This window comes from Gigantopelta aegis, chromosome 1, assembly GCF_016097555.1.
Source record: "Gigantopelta aegis isolate Gae_Host chromosome 1, Gae_host_genome, whole genome shotgun sequence".
Lineage (NCBI taxonomy): Eukaryota > Metazoa > Mollusca > Gastropoda > Neomphalida > Peltospiridae > Gigantopelta > Gigantopelta aegis.
This window is the reverse complement of record NC_054699.1, coordinates 46,393,459-46,412,983: the sequence shown is the minus strand read 5'-3', so window position 1 is coordinate 46,412,983 and position 19,525 is coordinate 46,393,459. Positions and strand designations below refer to the sequence as shown.

At 40.0% G+C, this 19,525-nt stretch overlaps 1 protein-coding gene across 1 annotated transcript in view; it reads left to right on the top strand.

The window, feature by feature from the left end:
- LOC121375981 (pathogenesis-related protein PRB1-2-like) overlaps window positions 1–15,840 on the top strand; it is an 18,935-nt gene extending 3,095 nt beyond the window's left edge. The window contains exons 2-3 of the mRNA XM_041503732.1: window positions 12,575–12,704; window positions 15,677–15,840. Of these exons, the coding sequence (XP_041359666.1) occupies window positions 12,575–12,704; window positions 15,677–15,825 (279 nt within the window). The 3' untranslated portion in view covers window positions 15,826–15,840. The remainder of the gene's footprint in view (window positions 1–12,574; window positions 12,705–15,676) is intronic.
- Window positions 15,841–19,525: the final 3,685 nt, after the last annotated feature.

The window sequence follows — 19,525 nt, the reverse complement described above, 5'->3', positions numbered from 1 at the left end:
CACATACGAATATTTAAACTTCACATTTATTTACCTATAATTACCAAATTAATTTTCACCGACAGCCCATAACGACTCCATACTAACGTCTCTTGATCTAGTTGGTTTGTTAACCTCATAACAAAACACCTTCAAAACGTGAATTATTACGTTAGTTAACAATATTTATCGTCAGTTCAGTATATTGTCATTAAAATTAAATGCTAACACTTTGGCAGGAACAACATATGTACTCTGGCCAGAAGGAATGATGGTTAAATAATTTTAAAGCTAATGTCGATTATTAAAGCATAATAAAATTGTACTTCTCAATGCTTTCTGTATGTCATATTAAAAATACTCTACACCAAATAATTATTTTAATACCTACCCTGGGTTTCTGCCAGAGGGTGCGGATGGTAAACTTACATGTATGTACTAAAACATTTCAGAAATTAATGTATAAATATATATGTTTTATTTTTTCGATAGATTATAGTAACATAATTGCTGTTTAAAATGTGTAAAAGTGCATGAAAAAAACATTTCAAACCTATAACCACCCAATATACTCCTTTGAATATATTTAGTTTTTACAGGCCCGTAGGAACGACTTGGTGGGGGGGGGGGGGGGGGGGGGGGACTGACGGACCGGGTATAAACTCTACATCAGATTTTGGTAACTTGTGCCTAATCGATTTGTTCGTTTTGAAAAAACATTAAAACATGTTTCAATCAAGAGAAACGAGAAATAGTGAAAACGTGGCCCATCAGACACTTAAGCCAATTTTAAAACATTTTGAAGTGTGAAATTGTTGCAATGATTCAACAAAATATAACCTAATAATATTTTCTCCATTTTGACCAAAACAGAGTTACACATGTTGGTGAATGGTGCTGTTATATTTTCCCTTTGTTGTTATAACGTTTCGTTACGAGGACAAAACTTATCAGTGACGTCATCTAAAACTTGTGATCGTAGAACCGATACGACACGAACCTTTCATGCTCCAAACACCTTAGGCTGGCTCACTGATAATTAGAAGCGCCAACATGTCAGTTCCGGTCTGGTTACAGCAGACGACTGTAGAACAATACTGGTTTCTTTGCTGTTTTACTACCATGACAATTCCTATTTTTGTACCTTCTCGCATAACGCAATAAAATTGTGTAATTTTATTTTTTACGTCTGTGGGACCAATGGACTATTTTCCGTTCCAGCCCGTGCACCACGATTAGTATGTGCTATCCTCTCTGTGTAAAATATCCCTTGCTACTAATGGGACATTGTAGCTCTTCTCTAAGGCTATATATCAAAATTACCAAACGTTTGACGTCGTATAGACGATGATTAATAAATATGTGTTCTCTCGCGGTGTCGTTAAACAAAACAAACTTTAAGTTTCATCTTCAGGATATTTTTCTAATTTCTTTTGATCATTTTTATATCATCATCATCGTCGTTATCATTATAAGATTGATGATTATTACTTTGTTCAACCTTCTTCTGTCTAATCCTGCATCTTCAAACCAAAGTACCCAATTGATTGCACTTTCTTTTGGTGAAGCTACGTCCACACCTGCTTTTGTAATTTTTGGAGCTTTCCATGATCGGAGATAGGACATTATGTCATGCTCCTGTACTTCAGTATCTCTTTCTAAGATAGCTCTTTTGAAGAGTGATTCAAAGTTTCCTCTGGTATACGTTGAAGCCAACGATCCAAGTATACCTGTTCGCTTGAATGGATACCAAGAGTCTTTGTTTTCTTTAACCCATTTCAGTAGTTCATCTACATTGCATGCTGAACTTTCTCGAGTTGTAATCGTCGTGGCAGGCCATCGGTCTACAGGCTGGTAGGTACTGGGTTCGGATCCCAGTCGAGGCATGGGATTTTTCAACCAGATACCGACTCCAAACCCTGAGTGAGTGCTCCGCAAGGCTCAATGGGTAGATGTAAACCACTTGCACCGACCAGTGATCCATAACTGGTTCAACAAAGGCCATGGTTTGTGCTATCCTGCCTGTGGGAAGCGCAAATAAAAGATCGCTTGCTGCAATCGGAAAGAGTAGCCCATGTAGTGGCGACAGCGGGTTTCCTCTCAAGATCTGCGTGGTCCTTAACCATATGTCTGACGCCATATAACCGTAAATAAAATGTGTTGAGTGTGTTAAATAAAACATTTCTTTCTTTCACAAAATAATGTTATTGAATTTGTAAAAAAGAAATATTGGAAAATATTTCATGTTCGAAAAAATATATAGAAAATATATAGTAGGTAACTATGTTAATTGGGACCACATAAGCTATTTGGGATAACTAGTGGATTTTTATGTCAAAGTTGAGATAAACATACACACGCTTACACTGTTACATAGATAATTTTTCTGGTATATGAAAGGCCGTGGTATGTGTTAGATCCCTTGCTACAATGGGGAAATGTAGCGGGTTTCCTCTCTTAGAATATACGTCAAAAATTGCAAACTGGTTAACATCCAATAGTCTATGATTAATAAAACAATGTGCTCTAATGGAGTCGTTAAACAAAACAAATGATAACCTTCTGCCTTCGAAACGGCGTGGTGTTTGCAGCAACGGGCTTTGAGATAGTTTAGCGTGGTGTTTGCAGCAACGGGCTTTGAGATAGTTTAGCGTGGTGTTTGCAGCAACTGGCTTTGAGATAGTTTAGCGTGGTGTTTGCAGCAACGGGCTTTGAGATAGTTTAGCGTGTTAATATAACAATGGAGTCGTTAAACAAAACAAATGATAACCTTCTGCCTTCGAAACAGCGTGGTGTTTGCAGCAACGGGCTTTGAGATAGTTTAGCGTGGTGTTTGAAGCAACGGGCTTTGAGATAGTTTAGCGTGTTAATATAACAATGGAGTCGTTAAACAAAACAAATGATAACCTTCTGCCTTCGAAACAGCGTGGTGTTTGCAGCAACGGGCTTTGAGATAGTTTAGCGTGTTAATATAACAATGGAGTCGTTAAACAAAACAAATTATAACCTTCTGCCTTCGAAACAGCGTGGTGTTTGCAGCAACGGGCTTTGAGATAGTTTAGCGTGTTAATATAACAATGGAGTCGTTAAACAAAACAAATGATAACCTTCTGCCTTCGAAACAGCGTGGTGTTTGCAGCAACGGGCTTTGAGATAGTTTAGCGTGTTAATATAACAATGGAGTCGTTAAACAAAACAAATGATAACCTTCTGCCTTCGAAACAGCGTGGTGTTTGCAGCAACGGGCTTTGAGATAGTTTAGCGTGGTGTTTGCAGCAACGGGCTTTGAGATAGTTTAGCGTGTTAATATAACAATGGAGTCGTTAAACAAAACAAATGATAACCTTCTGCCTTCGAAACAGCGTGGTGTTTGCAGCAACGGGCTTTGAGATAGTTTAGCGTGGTGTTTGAAGCAACGGGCTTTGAGATAGTTTAGCGTGTTAATATAACAATGGAGTCGTTAAACAAAACAAATGATAACCTTCTGCCTTCGAAACAGCGTCGTGTTTGCAGCAACGGGCTTTGAGATAGTTTAGCGTGTTAATATAACAATGGAGTCGTTAAACAAAACAAATGATAACCTTCTGCCTTCGATACAGCGTGGTGTTTGCAGCAACGGGCTTTGAGATAGTTTAGCGTGTTAATATAACAATGGAGTCGTTAAACAAAACAAATGATAACCTTCTGCCTTCGAAACAGCGTGGTGTTTGCAGCAACGGGCTTTGAGATAGTTTAGCGTGGTGTTTGCAGCAACGGGCTTTGAGATAGTTTAGCGTGGTGTTTGAAGCAACGGGCTTTGAGATAGTTTAGCGTGGTGTTTGCAGCAATGGGCTTTGAGATAGTTTAGCGTGTTAATATAACAATGGAGTCGTTAAACAAAACAAATGATAACCTTCTGCCTTCGAAACAGCGTGGTGTTTGCAGCAACTGGCTTTGAGATAGTTTAGCGTGTTAATATAACAATGGAGTCGTTAAACAAAACAAATGATAACCTTCTGCCTTCGAAACAGCGTGGTGTTTGCAGCAACTGGCTTTGAGATAGTTTAGCGTGTTAATATAACAATGGAGTCGTTAAACAAAACAAATGATAACCTTCTGCCTTCGAAACAGCGTGGTGTTTGCAGCAACGGGCTTTGAGATAGTTTAGCGTGTTAATATAACAATGGAGTCGTTAAACAAAACAAATGATAACCTTCTGCCTTCGAAACAGCGTGGTGTTTGCAGCAACGGGCTTTGAGATAGTTTAGCGTGTTAATATAACAATGGAGTCGTTAAACAAAACAAATGATAACCTTCTGCCTTCGAAACAGCGTGGTGTTTGCAGCAACGGGCTTTGAGATAGTTTAGCGTGGTGTTTGCAGCAACGGGCTTTGAGATAGTTTAGCGTGGTGTTTGAAGCAACGGGCTTTGAGATAGTTTAGCGTGGTGTTTGCAGCAACGGGCTTTGAGATAGTTTAGCGTGTTAATATAACAATGGAGTCGTTAAACAAAACAAATGATAACCTTCTACCTTCGAAACAGCGTGGTGTTTGCAGCAACTGGCTTTGAGATAGTTTAGCGTGTTAATATAACAATGGAGTCGTTAAACAAAACAAATGATAACCTTCTGCCTTCGAAACAGCGTGGTGTTTGCAGCAACGGGCTTTGAGATAGTTTAGCGTGGTGTTTGCAGCAACGGGCTTTGAGATAGTTTAGCGTGGTGTTTGAAGCAACGGGCTTTGAGATAGTTTAGCGTGGTGTTTGAAGCAACGGGCTTTGAGATAGTTTAGCGTGGTGTTTGAAGCAACGGGCTTTGAGATAGTTTAGCGTGGTGTTTGCAGCAACGGGCTTTGAGATAGTTTAGCGTGGTGTTTGCAGCAACGGGCTTTGAGATAGTTTAGCGTGGTGTTTGCAGCAACGGGCTTTGAGATAGTTTAGCGTGGTGTTTGAAGCAACGGGCTTTGAGATAGTTTAGCGTGGTGTTTGAAGCAACGGGCTTTGAGATAGTTTAGCGTGGTGTTTGAAGCAACGGGCTTTGAGATAGTTTAGCGTGGTGTTTGCAGCAACGGGCTTTGAGATAGTTTAGCGTGGTGTTTGCAGCAACGGGCTTTGAGATAGTTTAGCGTGGTGTTTGCAGCAACGGGCTTTGAGATAGTTTAGCGTGGTGTTTGCAGCAACGGGCTTTGAGATAGTTTAGCGTGGTGTTTGAAGCAACGGGCTTTGAGATAGTTTAGCGTGGTGTTTGAAGCAACGGGCTTTGAGATAGTTTAGCGTGGTGTTTGAAGTAACGGGCTTTGAGATAGTTTAGCGTGGTGTTTGAAGCAACGGGCTTTGAGATAGTTTAGCGTGGTGTTTGAAGTAACGGGCTTTGAGATAGTTTAGCGTGTGTTCACACCTACACAAGTTATTTCATTCATTTCTACTTATTGTCGTGCTTATATTCAATTAAGGTTCAAGTACGCTGTCCTGGATACACACCTCAGCTATCTGGGCTGCCTGTTCAGGACAGTGGGTTAGTTGTTTGTTGGTTAGTGGTTAGTGAGAGTGAAGAGGGTGTAGTGGCCTTACACCTACCCATTGAACCTTTAAGAACTCGATCTTGGTTGGAGCCGGTACCGGGCTGCGAACCTCGTACCTATCAGCCTGTAGTCCGATGGATTACACAAGTTAAGAGACTCTCAGTCGAACTAGCAATGAAGTTGGACGTAATTTCGTGCGCTCTCGACTTACCCCCACCCCCCCACACCCCCCCCCCCCCCCCCCCCCACCCCCACCTGGGGGGATTGATGGCTAGCTATGGCTTGCTGCTAGAGTACCGCGTCGCGTACACCGGGTCACGGGCAACCGTGACTTTGGTATATGGGGACGCGGCTACAGCCAAGAGGAAGAGAACAAGGAAGAGGAAACGTGCGCCAGGGGCGGCTCAGGCGGGGACAAAGCTGGCGGCTCAACCGCCAGCGGCGGTCCCGTCTGCGTCGCCGCCCCCACCACGACCAATCCGGACGGAGCGACAGGAGGCGACTCGCCAACCAGCCGCACCGACTGTGCAGATGCGGGAAGTGGAGCAGCCAACCAGTGCACCGCGACCAGCGTCACCTGTTCCCGCTCGTCGTTCGTCTGCGTCGAGACCCCCACCCACGGGGGACTCCGCGACGGCGACTCTGGATGTTGGGGCTGTCAAGAGGAAGGCCGTGACCCCGCCGGGGGACCAACCAGCCAAGACGCGGCCTTCTACTTCCTCTTCGGGTGACTGGAGAGTGGCAGCGCGGAAGATCAAAGGCCAGTACTCTAAGTACTTGGTGGGAGACGTCACGGACCCCGACAGACTGCCAGGCGGGGTCTACGAGGAAAACTTCAAGACGTTTCCCGATGGCCACCAGGTCGCCATCCACACGGTCAAACTACGGGGAGTGGAAGCTATTGTAGTGACGTCGCGCCGGGATGATCTTTACCGACAGGGATTCCTCAGCCATGACATGGATAACAACACCATCCACAGAATCATGAAGATCGTCACCGGCGCCCAGTACCCACAGATGGTCCACTGCCTCACTTTGAGGAGAGGAACATCATCACCTCCCCGTAGATGCTGTGCACCCAAACGGCCTTAACGAGGCCACTCGCGTGGACTTATCGATCAGACTTTAAACTTTTAGATCTGCGTTCAAAATTTTATGTCGAAATTACTTCTTTCTTTTTTTTTGATTATTATTAAATAGTCCGATCCTCTCTTCTTTCTCGTATTTAATTTTGGACTGTCCTTCTAAAATGCTCCAAATTATATAAATATTCGACCGAGCAGTCAATTCTTTGTTATTTTTGGCTTGTAACCTTTTTATTTTTTTTATTTTATCTATTAATTTCTTTACTAATTGCTATTTTCAAATTTCTGCCCAGTTTCAAACACCCCCCCCCCCCCCCCCCTTCCATCCCGAGTCAGGCCACCGATCTTATCGGAGGTCGGACTCGGGATGGGCGTGTTCGAAACCCTAGTGGTATATGGGCACGTTAAACTAGTTATCATCATCAACACAAGTTAAACTGGTTTAACTCTTCTGGTTTAGCTAAATCACTTTTTGCTGGAAATGATGAGCGTTCACACGTGTAGTTATCCGCACTTGCGCAAGACTTCAAAACAACAATGGACTATGCGTCTGTCGGGCCGTTTTTAACGCACTTACTGCATATGGTGATTGTGACGTCACTGTCACTTCCGCCTTATACTAATTTAACTAAAACAGTTTGCGTCCACTAAGATAGATAACTCTAATTTATATCAGTATATCATAGACTGTATTGAAGAAGTTCAAAATTAAAAATATATACTTTGTGGAAATTTTAATTTGGTGCTAAATCAGGATCAGGACACTGAAAACGATAAAAATGGAAATCATCCAAAATTCCGAAAACAATTAACGAACACATGGACGCATTTGATTTGAAAGATCCATTTTGAGAATTATATACTAATCTCCAAAGATACAAGTGGAAGAAAAAACTCGTTTAAAAGCGCAGACCCTGTTTCAGTGGACACTAAGTTTAGTTAATCTACCAACCTGAAACAGACTTGGATAAAATGACAACAGAGTGATACAGGAGTCTGTGACGTTAAAACCGCATTTTATGTTTTTTTTTTTTAAATAGACTAGAACTCGAATCAATAACCGCTACTTCTTAGACGCACGTGCCTTTTTAAAATATGAAAATGTATTTTGTGATATTACAAACAACAGGATGACCAGAAACACTTCGCTTCTACGGAAATGGATAATCTAAGCAATAAAATATAAGTAATGTTTGGTTTCAGTGATCATAAACGGCTCTAATAGTGAAACAAATATGCTGTAGTGTTTAAAAACAAGGGTCTGTCCCTTTAAAACGAGTGAGATTGAATTTTTTCTTAATATCTTTATACATCCAAATTGCTGGTGCTGGCCGTTAAGTTTGAGATGTCGTTACATTCGAGATAATTAAAAATAAGTATTTTGTGGTGAAAAATAAAACAAAATAAAAGAAAGCTACTGTGAAAATTGACAAAATGGAATTTGAAATTCGTCGAATCCATTAGTTACACCAAGCTGTCTTTAGTGGCAACAAAAACGGTTTAAAGGCATACTGTCACGGATTTAAGGACATTATTTATCTAAAAATAGATAATAAATAAAAATTACATTAATTGTTGGAAACCAAATCTAGCTATCGCATCACCTTAATTGAACCATGATGGAGTGAAATCCATGCCAACCCTCTCGGCAATTTTAGTTTTCGAATTATGGACCATTGTCATAATTCAATTATTTTTACAAAATATCATTAATAAATGGAGTATGGTGGTTATGGAGATGGTTGAATAAAGTACATTTAGGGACAAATCGAATTATTTTTTGTTCAGGTAATACTTTGTTGGGTCATTAAATAGGTCAGTGGTCTGTGACAATATGCCTTTACTAATACATATTGCTGACATCCTAGTGTGTCACGTATGGTTGAGCACTATAATCGTGGAGAGTAGCGCTATTTTGTTCTTTTGTTGTTCCAACATATTTAAAAGCACCAACCGGTGATCATTGCAGACGTCACCCATTTACCCGTGCAGATGCAGCACTGACAGACAGACAAAGACAGACAGACAGACTGACTGACATGGTATGGCAATGTTTTTACATGCTCCCAACACCCTGGGGTGGCTCACTAATAATTAGTAACGCCAAATTATGTGTTCCCGTCCCGATACAGCAGGCCATTCGGTTCTTTGTTTGTTTTACTGCGATGACAACTCAAACCTTTGAACTTCATTCTTCGTTCTAGCATGTCTAGATCAAATATTGCGCCTTCAGGACATATTCCAGCGGTTTGTTTTCTTTAAATTTATTTCTTCATTATTTTGGTCCGTCTAGTTACTCAGATGTTGGTGACTGTAAGCACAGCTCGACTTAGCCCAGTCGGTTGAGTGCTCGCGTGACGTGTTTACGGTGGATCCACGCGGCTGATTTTTTTTTCTCTCGTTAAAAACCAGTGCACCACAACTGGTAAAAAGGCTGTGGTATGTGCTTCCCTGTCTTTGGGAAGTGCATACAAACGATCCTTTGCTGCATTAGGAAAAGAGTAGCGAGTTTCCTCTGATGACTTTATGTCAGAATGACCAAATGTTTGACATCCAACAGCCGATGATTAATTAATCAATGTGCTCTAGAGGTGTCGTTAAACAAAACAAACTTTATCTTTTATCTACTGCCATACAGATTTTGACAAGAGCCGCAATTTTGGATCTCGTCACATTCTAGCAGATTAAATTATTGATACTTGACCAGTTGTAACAAAATGCTTTATTTCGTATTATTAAAACAAATAATTTTGACTTTGTAATTTTTTAATTATTGGAAATATGTTTTAACCTCGAGAAATATATATAAAATATGTAGCAAATATGTCATTTGGGACCACATAACGTGATTACTTGTGGATTTTTAAAGTTAAGGTTTGCTTTCTTTAACGACAGCACATTGATTTATTAATCATCGGCTATTGGATGTTAAACATTTGCCAAGTTTGATATACAGTTTTAGAAAGGAAACCCGCACTGGATGGAACGAGAAAATAGCCCAATAGCCAATGAGCCAACCGACGGGGATCGATCCTAGACGGGCCGCACATCAGGCGGACGACCCGAAAACGTCCGACACACGACAATAATTAGTGTCTAGCGTTATACCAGTCCTGATGCACTGCGCTCACCGACGGGGATCGAACCTAAACAAAGCGCGCATCAATCGAGTGCTTTACGCTTCCTTGCTCAAATAATTACAGAAGGTATATATACAGACATAGGCCGGATTTATCTCAATGGGTACATCGCTCACCTTTAGATGATTGGGTCACAGGATCGAATCTTCTCTGCGGACCGGCTACCACTGGGCTTTTTTGTCTGTTCCAACCAGTGCCCCACAACTAGTGTACAATAGGCTGTGGTATGTACTATCCTGTCTATGGGAAAGAACATATAAAATATCCCGTTCTGCTTTTTCGGTGAGAGTATCCCATCGAGTTTCGGCAGCGGGTTTCCTATCTCATTATCTTTTTAAAAATCTGCGCTCAGTACTAGCCAGGTTTAAATGTTTCTTGTACCAGGGCAAAACATTGTGTTACTCTATTCGCTCTGCTTTTAGAAGCACTGGCAAATCGTAGCCCAGTGCAGTTGGTCTGAGATCGATCCCTGTCAGTGGGCCCTTTGGGCTATTTCTCGTTCCAGCCAGTGCACCACGACTGGTACACCAAAGGCCGTGGTATGTGCTATCCTGTCTGTGGGATGGTGCATATAAAAGGTCAACAAATTTAAAACAAGAAGCTGAAAATGTTGACTCTCTTGTATTACCTCCCCTGCTAATATTTCTGAACGACACCACTAGAGCACATTGATTAATTAATCATCGGCTATTGGATGTAAAACATTTGGTATTTCTGACTCGTAGTCAATATAGGAAACCCGATACATTTTTGTAAGTTTTTTTGTATTAGAAAACAAAATCCATTTGGACCATTCACCCACCCACACACACTCAATTTTGTTTCGAATTATTGGATTTTAAAATTATTTACAAAGCCCCTAATAACCTTTTTTCCAGTTGTAATTATTCGGCGCAGTGACGCAATAATTAAGTGTACAGTCTGTATCGTTGATCGATGAGCGGAGGAAACTGACATAATTTTCATCTTAAGTTTTCAGTATTGGGACTACGTATTGGAAAAACTCGCCTTAGGGAGGAAACTGACATCATTTTCATCTTAAGTTTTCACTATTGGGACTTTGTATTGGAAAAACCCGCCCTAGGGAGGAAACTGACATCATTTTCATCTTAAGTTTTCAGTATTGGGACTACGTATTGGAAAAACTTGCCCTAGGGAGGAAACTGACATCATTTTCATCTTAAGTTTTCAGTATTGGGACTACGTATTGGAAAAACTTGCCCTAGGGAGGAAACTGACATCATTTTCATCTTAAGTTTTCAGTATTGGGACTACGTATTGGAAAAACCCGCCCTAGGGAGGAAACTGACATCATTTTCATCTTAAGTTTTCAGTATTGGGACTACGTATTGGAAAAACTTGCCCTAGGGAGGAAACTGACATAATTTTTATCTTAAGTTTTCAGTATTGGGACTACGTATTGGAAAAACTCGCCCTAGGGAGGAAACTGACATCATTTTTATCTTAAGTTTTCAGTATTGGGACTACGTATTGGAAAAACTCGCACTAGGGAGGAAACTGACATAATTTTTATCTTACGTTTTCATTATTGGGACTACGTATTGGAAAAACTCGCACTAGGGAGGAAACTGACATCATTTTTATCTTAAGTTTTCAGTATTGGGACTACGTATTGGAAAAACTCGCACTAGGGAGGAAACTGACATCATTTTTATCTTAAGTTTTCAGTATTGGGACTACGTATTGGAAAAACTCGCCCTAGGGAGGAAACTGACATCATTTTTATCTTAAGTTTTCACTATTGGGTCTACGTATTGGAAAAACTCGCCCTAGGGAGGAAACTGACATCATTTTTATCTTACGTTTTTAGTATTGGCACTACGTATTGGAAAAACTCGACCTAGGGATGAAACTGACATAATTTTTATCTGACGTTTTCACTATTGGGTCTACTTATTGGAAAAATCGCCCTAAGGAGGAAACTGACGTAATTTTTATCTTACGTTTCCAGTATTGGGACTACGTATTGGAAAAACTCGACCTTTTGAGCAAACTGAACTGAATTTTTATCTTACGTTTTCAGTATTGGGACTACGTATTGGAAAAACTCGCCCTAAGGAGGAAACTGACATAATTTTTATCTCACGTTTTCAGTACTGGGACTACGTATTGGAAAAACTCGCCCCAAGGAGGAAACTGACATAATGTTTATCTCACGTTTTCAGTATTGGGTGTACTTATTGGAAAAGCTCGCCCTAAGGAGGAAACTGACATAATTTTTATCTTACGTTTTCAGTATTGGGACTACGTATTGGAAAACTCGCCCTAAGGAGGAAACTGACATAATGTTTATCTTACGTTTTCAGTATTGGGACTACGTATTGGAAAAACTCGCCCTAGGGAGGAAACTGAGTATTGGGACTACGTATTGGAAAAACTCGCCCTAGGGAGGAAACTACGACTAAGGAGGAAATGACATTTTTATCTTACGTTTTCAGTATTGGGACTACGTATTGGAAAAACTCGCCCTAGGGAGGAAACTGGACTCGTTTTCAGTATTGGGACTACGTATTGGAAAAACTCGCCCTAGGGAGGAAACTGACATAATTTTTATCTTACGTTTTCAGTATTGGGACTACGTATTGGAAAAACTCGCCCTAGGGAGGAAACTGACATCATTTTCATCTTAAGTCTTCAATATTGGGACTACGTATTGGAAAAACTCGCCGTGGGGAGGAAAATGACATCATTTTCATCTTAAGATTTCAGTATTGGGACTACGTATTGGAAAGACTCGCCCTAGGGAGGAAACGGACATAATGTTTATCTTACGTTTTCAGTATTGGGACTACGTATTGGAAAAACTCGCCCTAGGGAGGAAACTGACATAATGTTTATCTTACGATTTCAGTATTGGGACTACGTATTGGAAAACGTCGCCCAGGGCTACGCCAATAAGTGCATATACAAACACAACCCCGATAGAACGACTAGTCAGAAGAAATATTCCGCAGTGGGAGAGAATCTCTTCTATACTACAGGTGAGGAGGGAGAGAATTACGTTCCTTTCTTTTAAACTATGTGTGGTGTTGTCTGTAATATACGAATATACATGTATTATTTCATTTTATTTCAACTTTTTTTAGTTCTTATATCCAGTTAAGGTTCAAGCACGCTGCCCTGGACACACACACACACACACACACACACACACACACACACCGACTATCTGGGCTGTCTGTCCAGGGCGGTGGGTTAGTTATTAATAGTTATTCGATAGTGGTTAGTGAGAAACAAGTGGGTTAGTTGTTAGTAGTTAGTCGATAGTGGTTAGTGAGAAACAAGTGGGTGTAGTTGTTAGTAGTTAGTCAATAGTGGTTAGTGAGAAACAAGTGGGTGTAGTTATTAGTAGTTAGTCGATAGTGGTTAGTGAGAAACAAGTGGGTTAGTTTTTAGTAGTTAGTCGATAGTGGTTAGTGAGAAACAAGTGGGTGTAGTTATTAGTAGTTAGTCGATAGTGGTTAGTGAGAAACAAGTGGGTGTAGTTGTCTTACACTTACCCATGGAATAGTTAAAACTCGCTCTGAGTGGGAGCCGGTACCGGGCTGAGAACCCAGTACCTACCAACCTTGTGTCTGGTGGCTTAACTACGTCACCACCGAGGCCGGTGGATATATCAGCATGAGTGTAGCGAAACCGACTAAAGCTCAAAACACATTGAAGCTGGGTTTGGGTCTCGGTCTGGAGAGTATGGTACCAGTCGAAAATATAAAGCACTTATTCAACTGTGATAAAACACACCGTGTCTATGCTGGTGCAAACTACAGATCTGGCAACAGACGACATAGAACCTGCGCTATATTTTCACACTGCCAGTCTGGCAGCTGTGGCCTGTGCAAGCCACATTTTAATCTTTTTCTTAATTATCAACAGAACAGATATATACTCTGTCAAAAAAGAAACGCATAGGTGAAATATTCATGGAATTATCTTTTTAATACAAAGTGGCATAATTTCGTTATTTATGATCGTATCACAGTGCATTTTGACATGAGTATGTGACAATGTTCTTGCTATGGACTGACGGCAGTGGAGACTGACGTTTTCGTCACCAAACAGCATCGAACGAGGGCGCTGAAATCAGTACCTTGTGTGGCCACCGGTAGCAGCAATCACTGCACGACATCTCCTTAGCATATACTGAATGAGTCTCTGAATCCGGTCACGTGGAATCCTAGTCCATTCTTCCTGCAGTGCATGCGACGGTTGCGGAAGCGTCTGAGGCTCCGGGTCACGCTGACGTACACGTCTGTCCAGTTCGTCCCATAGATGTGCAATGGGGTTGAGATCTGGCTGTCTTGATGGCCATGGCAGCACATTAATGTTCCCATTCTGTAGGAAATACATTGTTACACGTGTCGTAAGCGGCCTGGAATTGTTCTGCTGAAAGAGTTCTCTCTGTCGATCCAAAATGGGAAGCATGTGATGGCGAAGAATTTTATCCCGGTAGTGTACAGCTGTCAGGTTGCCTTGTACGAACACAAGTTCATTTCTGCCGGTGTATGAGATGGCTCCCCATATCATGACACTCCCTCCATCGAATCTGTCAACTTGGGTGAAGCAATTGTTGGCAAAACGTTCACCGCGGCGTCTGTAAACACGTTGTCGTACATCACGTCGCTGTAGAAGGAAACGTCGCTGAACCATACTCGCCGCCAGTTTCCCAAGTTCCACCCCTGTACATTCGTGCACCAGCAAACACGTAAATATCGATGTTGATGTCGCAGGACGGGGCCAATATATGGTCTCCTACCCCGTAAACCAGCTTCTCGAAGTCGGTTCCGAATGTTTTGTGCAGACACCCTTCTCAAACCAGGTATGCGTCCAGCAGTCTTCGTTGCTGTGGCAGTTCGGTGACGCAAGTGCAGAACCCGGATGTAGCGGATCTTGTGCTGCAGTTGTTATGCGAGGCCTCCCACTTTTGGGCCAGTTTTCAGCTGATTGAAACTGATGGTACCTGTCCCAGAGACGTGAAATGGTGTTCTGATGAACGTTCGTGTGGCGTGCGACTGCTGACTGCAATTCACCTAACTGGAGGTGACCTATTGCAATGTTTTAAATACCCATCACTACCCTAATGTTTTTCCCGAGTTTCACGTGCATTCGCCAAAATCTGACCATTTCACGCCGATTTCCTGCAATTGTCGCACATCGTGCCACAACGTGCCTTAAATTTGTTTTAGGGTGCATTTGGGCATGCTGTCCCATCCCACGAACATTAACAAACATGGTCATTCAGCAACACTGTAGAAAAAAATGATATTTTGTAAAATCAAACACTCTTCTTCTTTCCCTCTCACCTATGCGTTTCTTTTTTTTTACAGAGTATATATCAATCAAAGTAGAATTCGCATAATTATTGTTGGTGTTTATAGAACTAAATATATGACCGCATTTAATATATATATATATATATATATATATATATAGAGAGAGAGAGAGAGAGAGAGAGAGAGAGAGAGAGAGAGAGAGAGAGAGAGAGAGAGAGAGAGAGAGAGAGAGAGAGAGAGAGAGATGAAATAGATGCCAAACACTTGTAATCACTTGTATGTCCGGCTAGTTGCAGACGTAAGCTTACCATGTTTTGTGAAATTGGATCCTGATGCTTAAAGATGCAATTTTGTATTATTGTGAATAGTGAATTAAAAAACAAAAATGCATAAAAAGGCAATTAAAAAGCCCCCTCCCCCATCACCTCGCGAGTGATATAGCCCGGTTTAGGAAATAGGTCTGCATTAAAAATTCTATAATACACAGAAATGTCTTTCAAGTAATCTGTGTTGTCTTGCAACTACTAATAAACAGCATTCCACTGTAGATTAATATTCTTACGTGATCGACTAATTTTGACATCAGATTCGAAATTGCCTTACCCAATAGTAAATGTGGGCTTTTTTTTCTATATCTGTCTGTCTGTGTTATTAGATGACGCATTCACTCTTCAAACTTCCAGGTGTCAGATTAACGGCGGATGACTTCGTAAATTGGTGGTATGAAGAAGTAAGCGACTACAACTATTCTGACAACACGTGCACCGCCGGTAAGGCGTGCGGTCACTATACGCAGGTAATTTATAATGGAATATGCAGTGATTTCGTCTAATGACAATGTTGTGCTAAAGGCGCCATCACACGAAACGAGTCGCTCGTAGGAGAAGAGCCGCTTGTGATGAGACAAACATTATGATTTCATCAGTTGCTACACAATCGCCTATTCTCGTATGAAGCAATCGTATCGTGTGTCGCGACCTTAAGGGCTGACTGGTTAGGTTTGTTCTCGACCCTGGACATTCGTGCACCAGCAAACACGATCGATGTTGAGCAGGACGGGGCCAATATATGGTCTCCTACCCCGTGCTTCTCGAAGTCGTTCCGAATGTTTTGTGCAGACACCCTTCTTAAACCAGGTATGCGTCCAGCAGTCTTTAATGCTGTTTGTTCGGTGACGCAAGTGCAGAACCCGGATGTAGCGGATTAGGATGCTAAATGGTTTACTGTGAGGCATGGCTCCCACTTTTATCCCAGTTTTCAGCTGATTGAAACTGATGGTAGCTGTGTCCCATGAGACGTGAAATGGTCTCTGATGAACGTTCAGTGTGGCGTGCGAGTGTAATGACTGTTGATTCACCTAACTGGAGGTTGACCTATTGCAATGTAATAATAGCTCACTGTTAATGATTTTCCCTAGTTTCACGTTCGCCAAAATCTGACCATTTCACGCCGATTTTGATGATTTTTCGTGCCACAACGTGCCTTAAATTTGTTTTAGGGTGCATTTGTTGATGATTTCCCTCCCATAACATTAACAAACATGGTCATTTCAGTACTGTACACTGTAGCTGTGTTGATGATTTTACTAAAATAAAGTAGCTGTCTTGATGATTTCCCTCTCACCTAGTAGCTGTGTTCTTTTTTTTACAGAGTATATATCAATCAAAGTAGAATGTGCATAATGATTTTACTACTATTATAGTAACTAAATGATGATTTTACTAGTGTAACAGTAGTTGTGTTATGATTATACTATGTAATAGTAGCTGTGTTGATGATTTTACTAGTGTTATAGTAGCTGTGTTGATGATTTTACTAGATAGTAGAGTAGAGATTTTAGCTGAGAGAGATGATTTGATGACTAGTGTAATAGTACAGTGTTGATCACTTGATATGTCCGTAGCTGTGTTGCAGACGTAGTGTAACAGTGCTTTGATGATTTTACTAGTGCTTACAGTAGCAATTTTGATTATTGTAATAGTGTATTATAAGTAGCTGTGTTGATGATTTTACTAGTGTCCCCCAGTAGCTCGTGTTGATGATTTTACTAGTGTAATAGTAGCTGTGTTGATGATTTTACTAGTGTAAAAGTAGCTGTGTTGATGATTTTACAAGTAATCAGTAGCTGTGTTGATGATTTTACTAGTGTAAACAGTAGCTGTGTTGATGATTTTACTAGTGATCGTACTAATTTTGTGTTGATGATTTTACTAGTGTAATAGTAGCTGTGTTGATTTTTTTACTATATAACAGTAGTCTGTGTTTGATGATTTACTTACTGTCCAGTAGCTGTGTTGATGATTTACTAGTGTAATAGTAGCTGTGTTGATGATTTTACTAGTGTAACAGTAGCTGTGTTGATGATTTTACTAGTGTAATAGTAGCTGTGTTGATGATTTTACTAGTGTAATAGTAGCTGTGTTGATGATTTTACTAGTATAATAGTAGCTGTGTTGATGATTTTACTAGTTATGATAGTAGCTGTGTTGATGATTTTACTAGTGTAAGCAATCGTAGTTGTGTTGATAAGGGCTTTTAGGTTTGTAACAGTAGCTGTGTTGATGATTTTACTAGTGTAATAGTAGCTGTGTTGATGATTTTACTAGTGTAATAGTAGCTGTGTTGATGATTTTACTAGTGTAATAGTAGCTGTGTTGATGATTTTACTAGTATAACAGTAGCTGTGTTGATGATTTTACTAGTGTAATAGTAGCTGTGTTGATGATTTTACTACTGTAGCAGTGTTGATGATTTTACTACTATAATAGTAGCTGTGTTGATGATTTTACTAGTGTAACAGTAGCTGTGTTGATGATTTTACTAGTGTAACAGTAGCTGTGTTGATGATTTTACTAGTGTAACAGTAGCTGTGTTGATGATTTTACTAGTGTAACAGTAGCTGTGTTGATGATTTTACTAGTGTAACAGTAGCTGTGTTGATGATTTTACTAGTGTAATAGTAACTGTGTTGATGATTTTACTGCTGTAGCAGTGTTGATGATTTTACTACTATAATAGTAGCTATGTTGATGATTTTACTAGTGTAACAGTAGCTGTGTGATGATGATTTTACTAGCTGTGTTAATAGTAGCTGTGTTGATGATTTTACTAGTGTAACAGTAGCTGTGTTGATGATTTTACTAGTAGTAGCTGTGTTGATGATGATTTTACTAGTGTAATAGTAGCTGTGTTGATGATTTTACTACAGTAGCTGTGTTATTTTAGTAGCTGTGTTGATGATTTTACTTTTAGCTGTGTTGATTACTACAGTAGCTGTGTTGATGATTTTACTAGTGTAACAGTAGCTGTGTTGATGATTTTACTAGTGTAACAGTAGCTGTGTTGATGATTTTACTAGTGTAATAGTAGCTGTGTTGATGATTTTACTAGTGTAATAGTAGCTGTGTTGATGATTTTACTACTGTAGTAGCAGTGTTGATGATTTTACTAGTGTAATAGTAGCTGTGTTGATGATTTTACTAGTGTAACAGTAGCTGTGTTGATGATTTTACTAGTGTAACAGTAGCTGTGTTGATGATTTTACTAGTGTAATAGTAGCTGTGTTGATGATTTTACTAGTGTAACAGTAGCTGTGTTGATGATTTTACTAGTGTAACAGTAGCTGTGTTGATGATTTTACTAGTGTAATAGTAGCTGTGTTGATGATTTTACTAGTGTAACAGTAGCTGTGTTGATGATTTTACTAGTGTAATAGTAGCTGTGTTGATGATTTTACTACTGTAGCAGTGTTGATGATTTTACTACTATAATAGTAGCTGTGTTGATGATTTTACTAGTGTAACAGTAGCTGTGTTGATGATTTTACTAGTGTAATAGTAGCTGTGTTGATGATTTTACTAGTGTAACAGTAGCTGTGTTGATGATTTTACTAGTGTAACAGTAGCTGTGTTGATGATTTTACTAGTGTAACAGTAGCTGTGTTGATGATTTTTTTACTGTGTTATGATTTTACTAGTGTAGTAGCTGTGTTGATGATTTTACTAGTGTAGTAGCTGTGTTGATGATAGTAGCTGTGTTGATGATTTTACTAGTGTAATAGTAGCTGTGTTGATGATTTTACTAGTGTAATAGTAGCTGTGTTGATGATTTTACTACTGTAATAGTGTTGATGATTTTACTAGTGTAACAGTAGCTGTGTTGATGATTTTACTAGTGTAACAGTAGCTGTGTTGATGATTTTACTAGTGTAATAGTAGCTGTGTTGATGATTTTACTAGTGTAACAGTAGCTGTGTTGATGATTTTACTAGTGTAACAGTAGCTGTGTTGATGATTTTACTAGTGTTATAGTAGCTGTGTTGATGATTTTACTACTGTAATAGTAGCTGTGTTGATGATTTTACTAGTATAAAAGTAGCTGTGTTGATGATTTTACTAGTGTAATAGTAGCTGTGTTGATGATTGTACTATTGCATAGTAGCTGTGTTGATGATTTTACTAGTGTAACAGTAGCTCTGTTGATGATTTTACTAGTGTAACAGTAGCTGTGTTGATGATTTTACTAGTGTTATA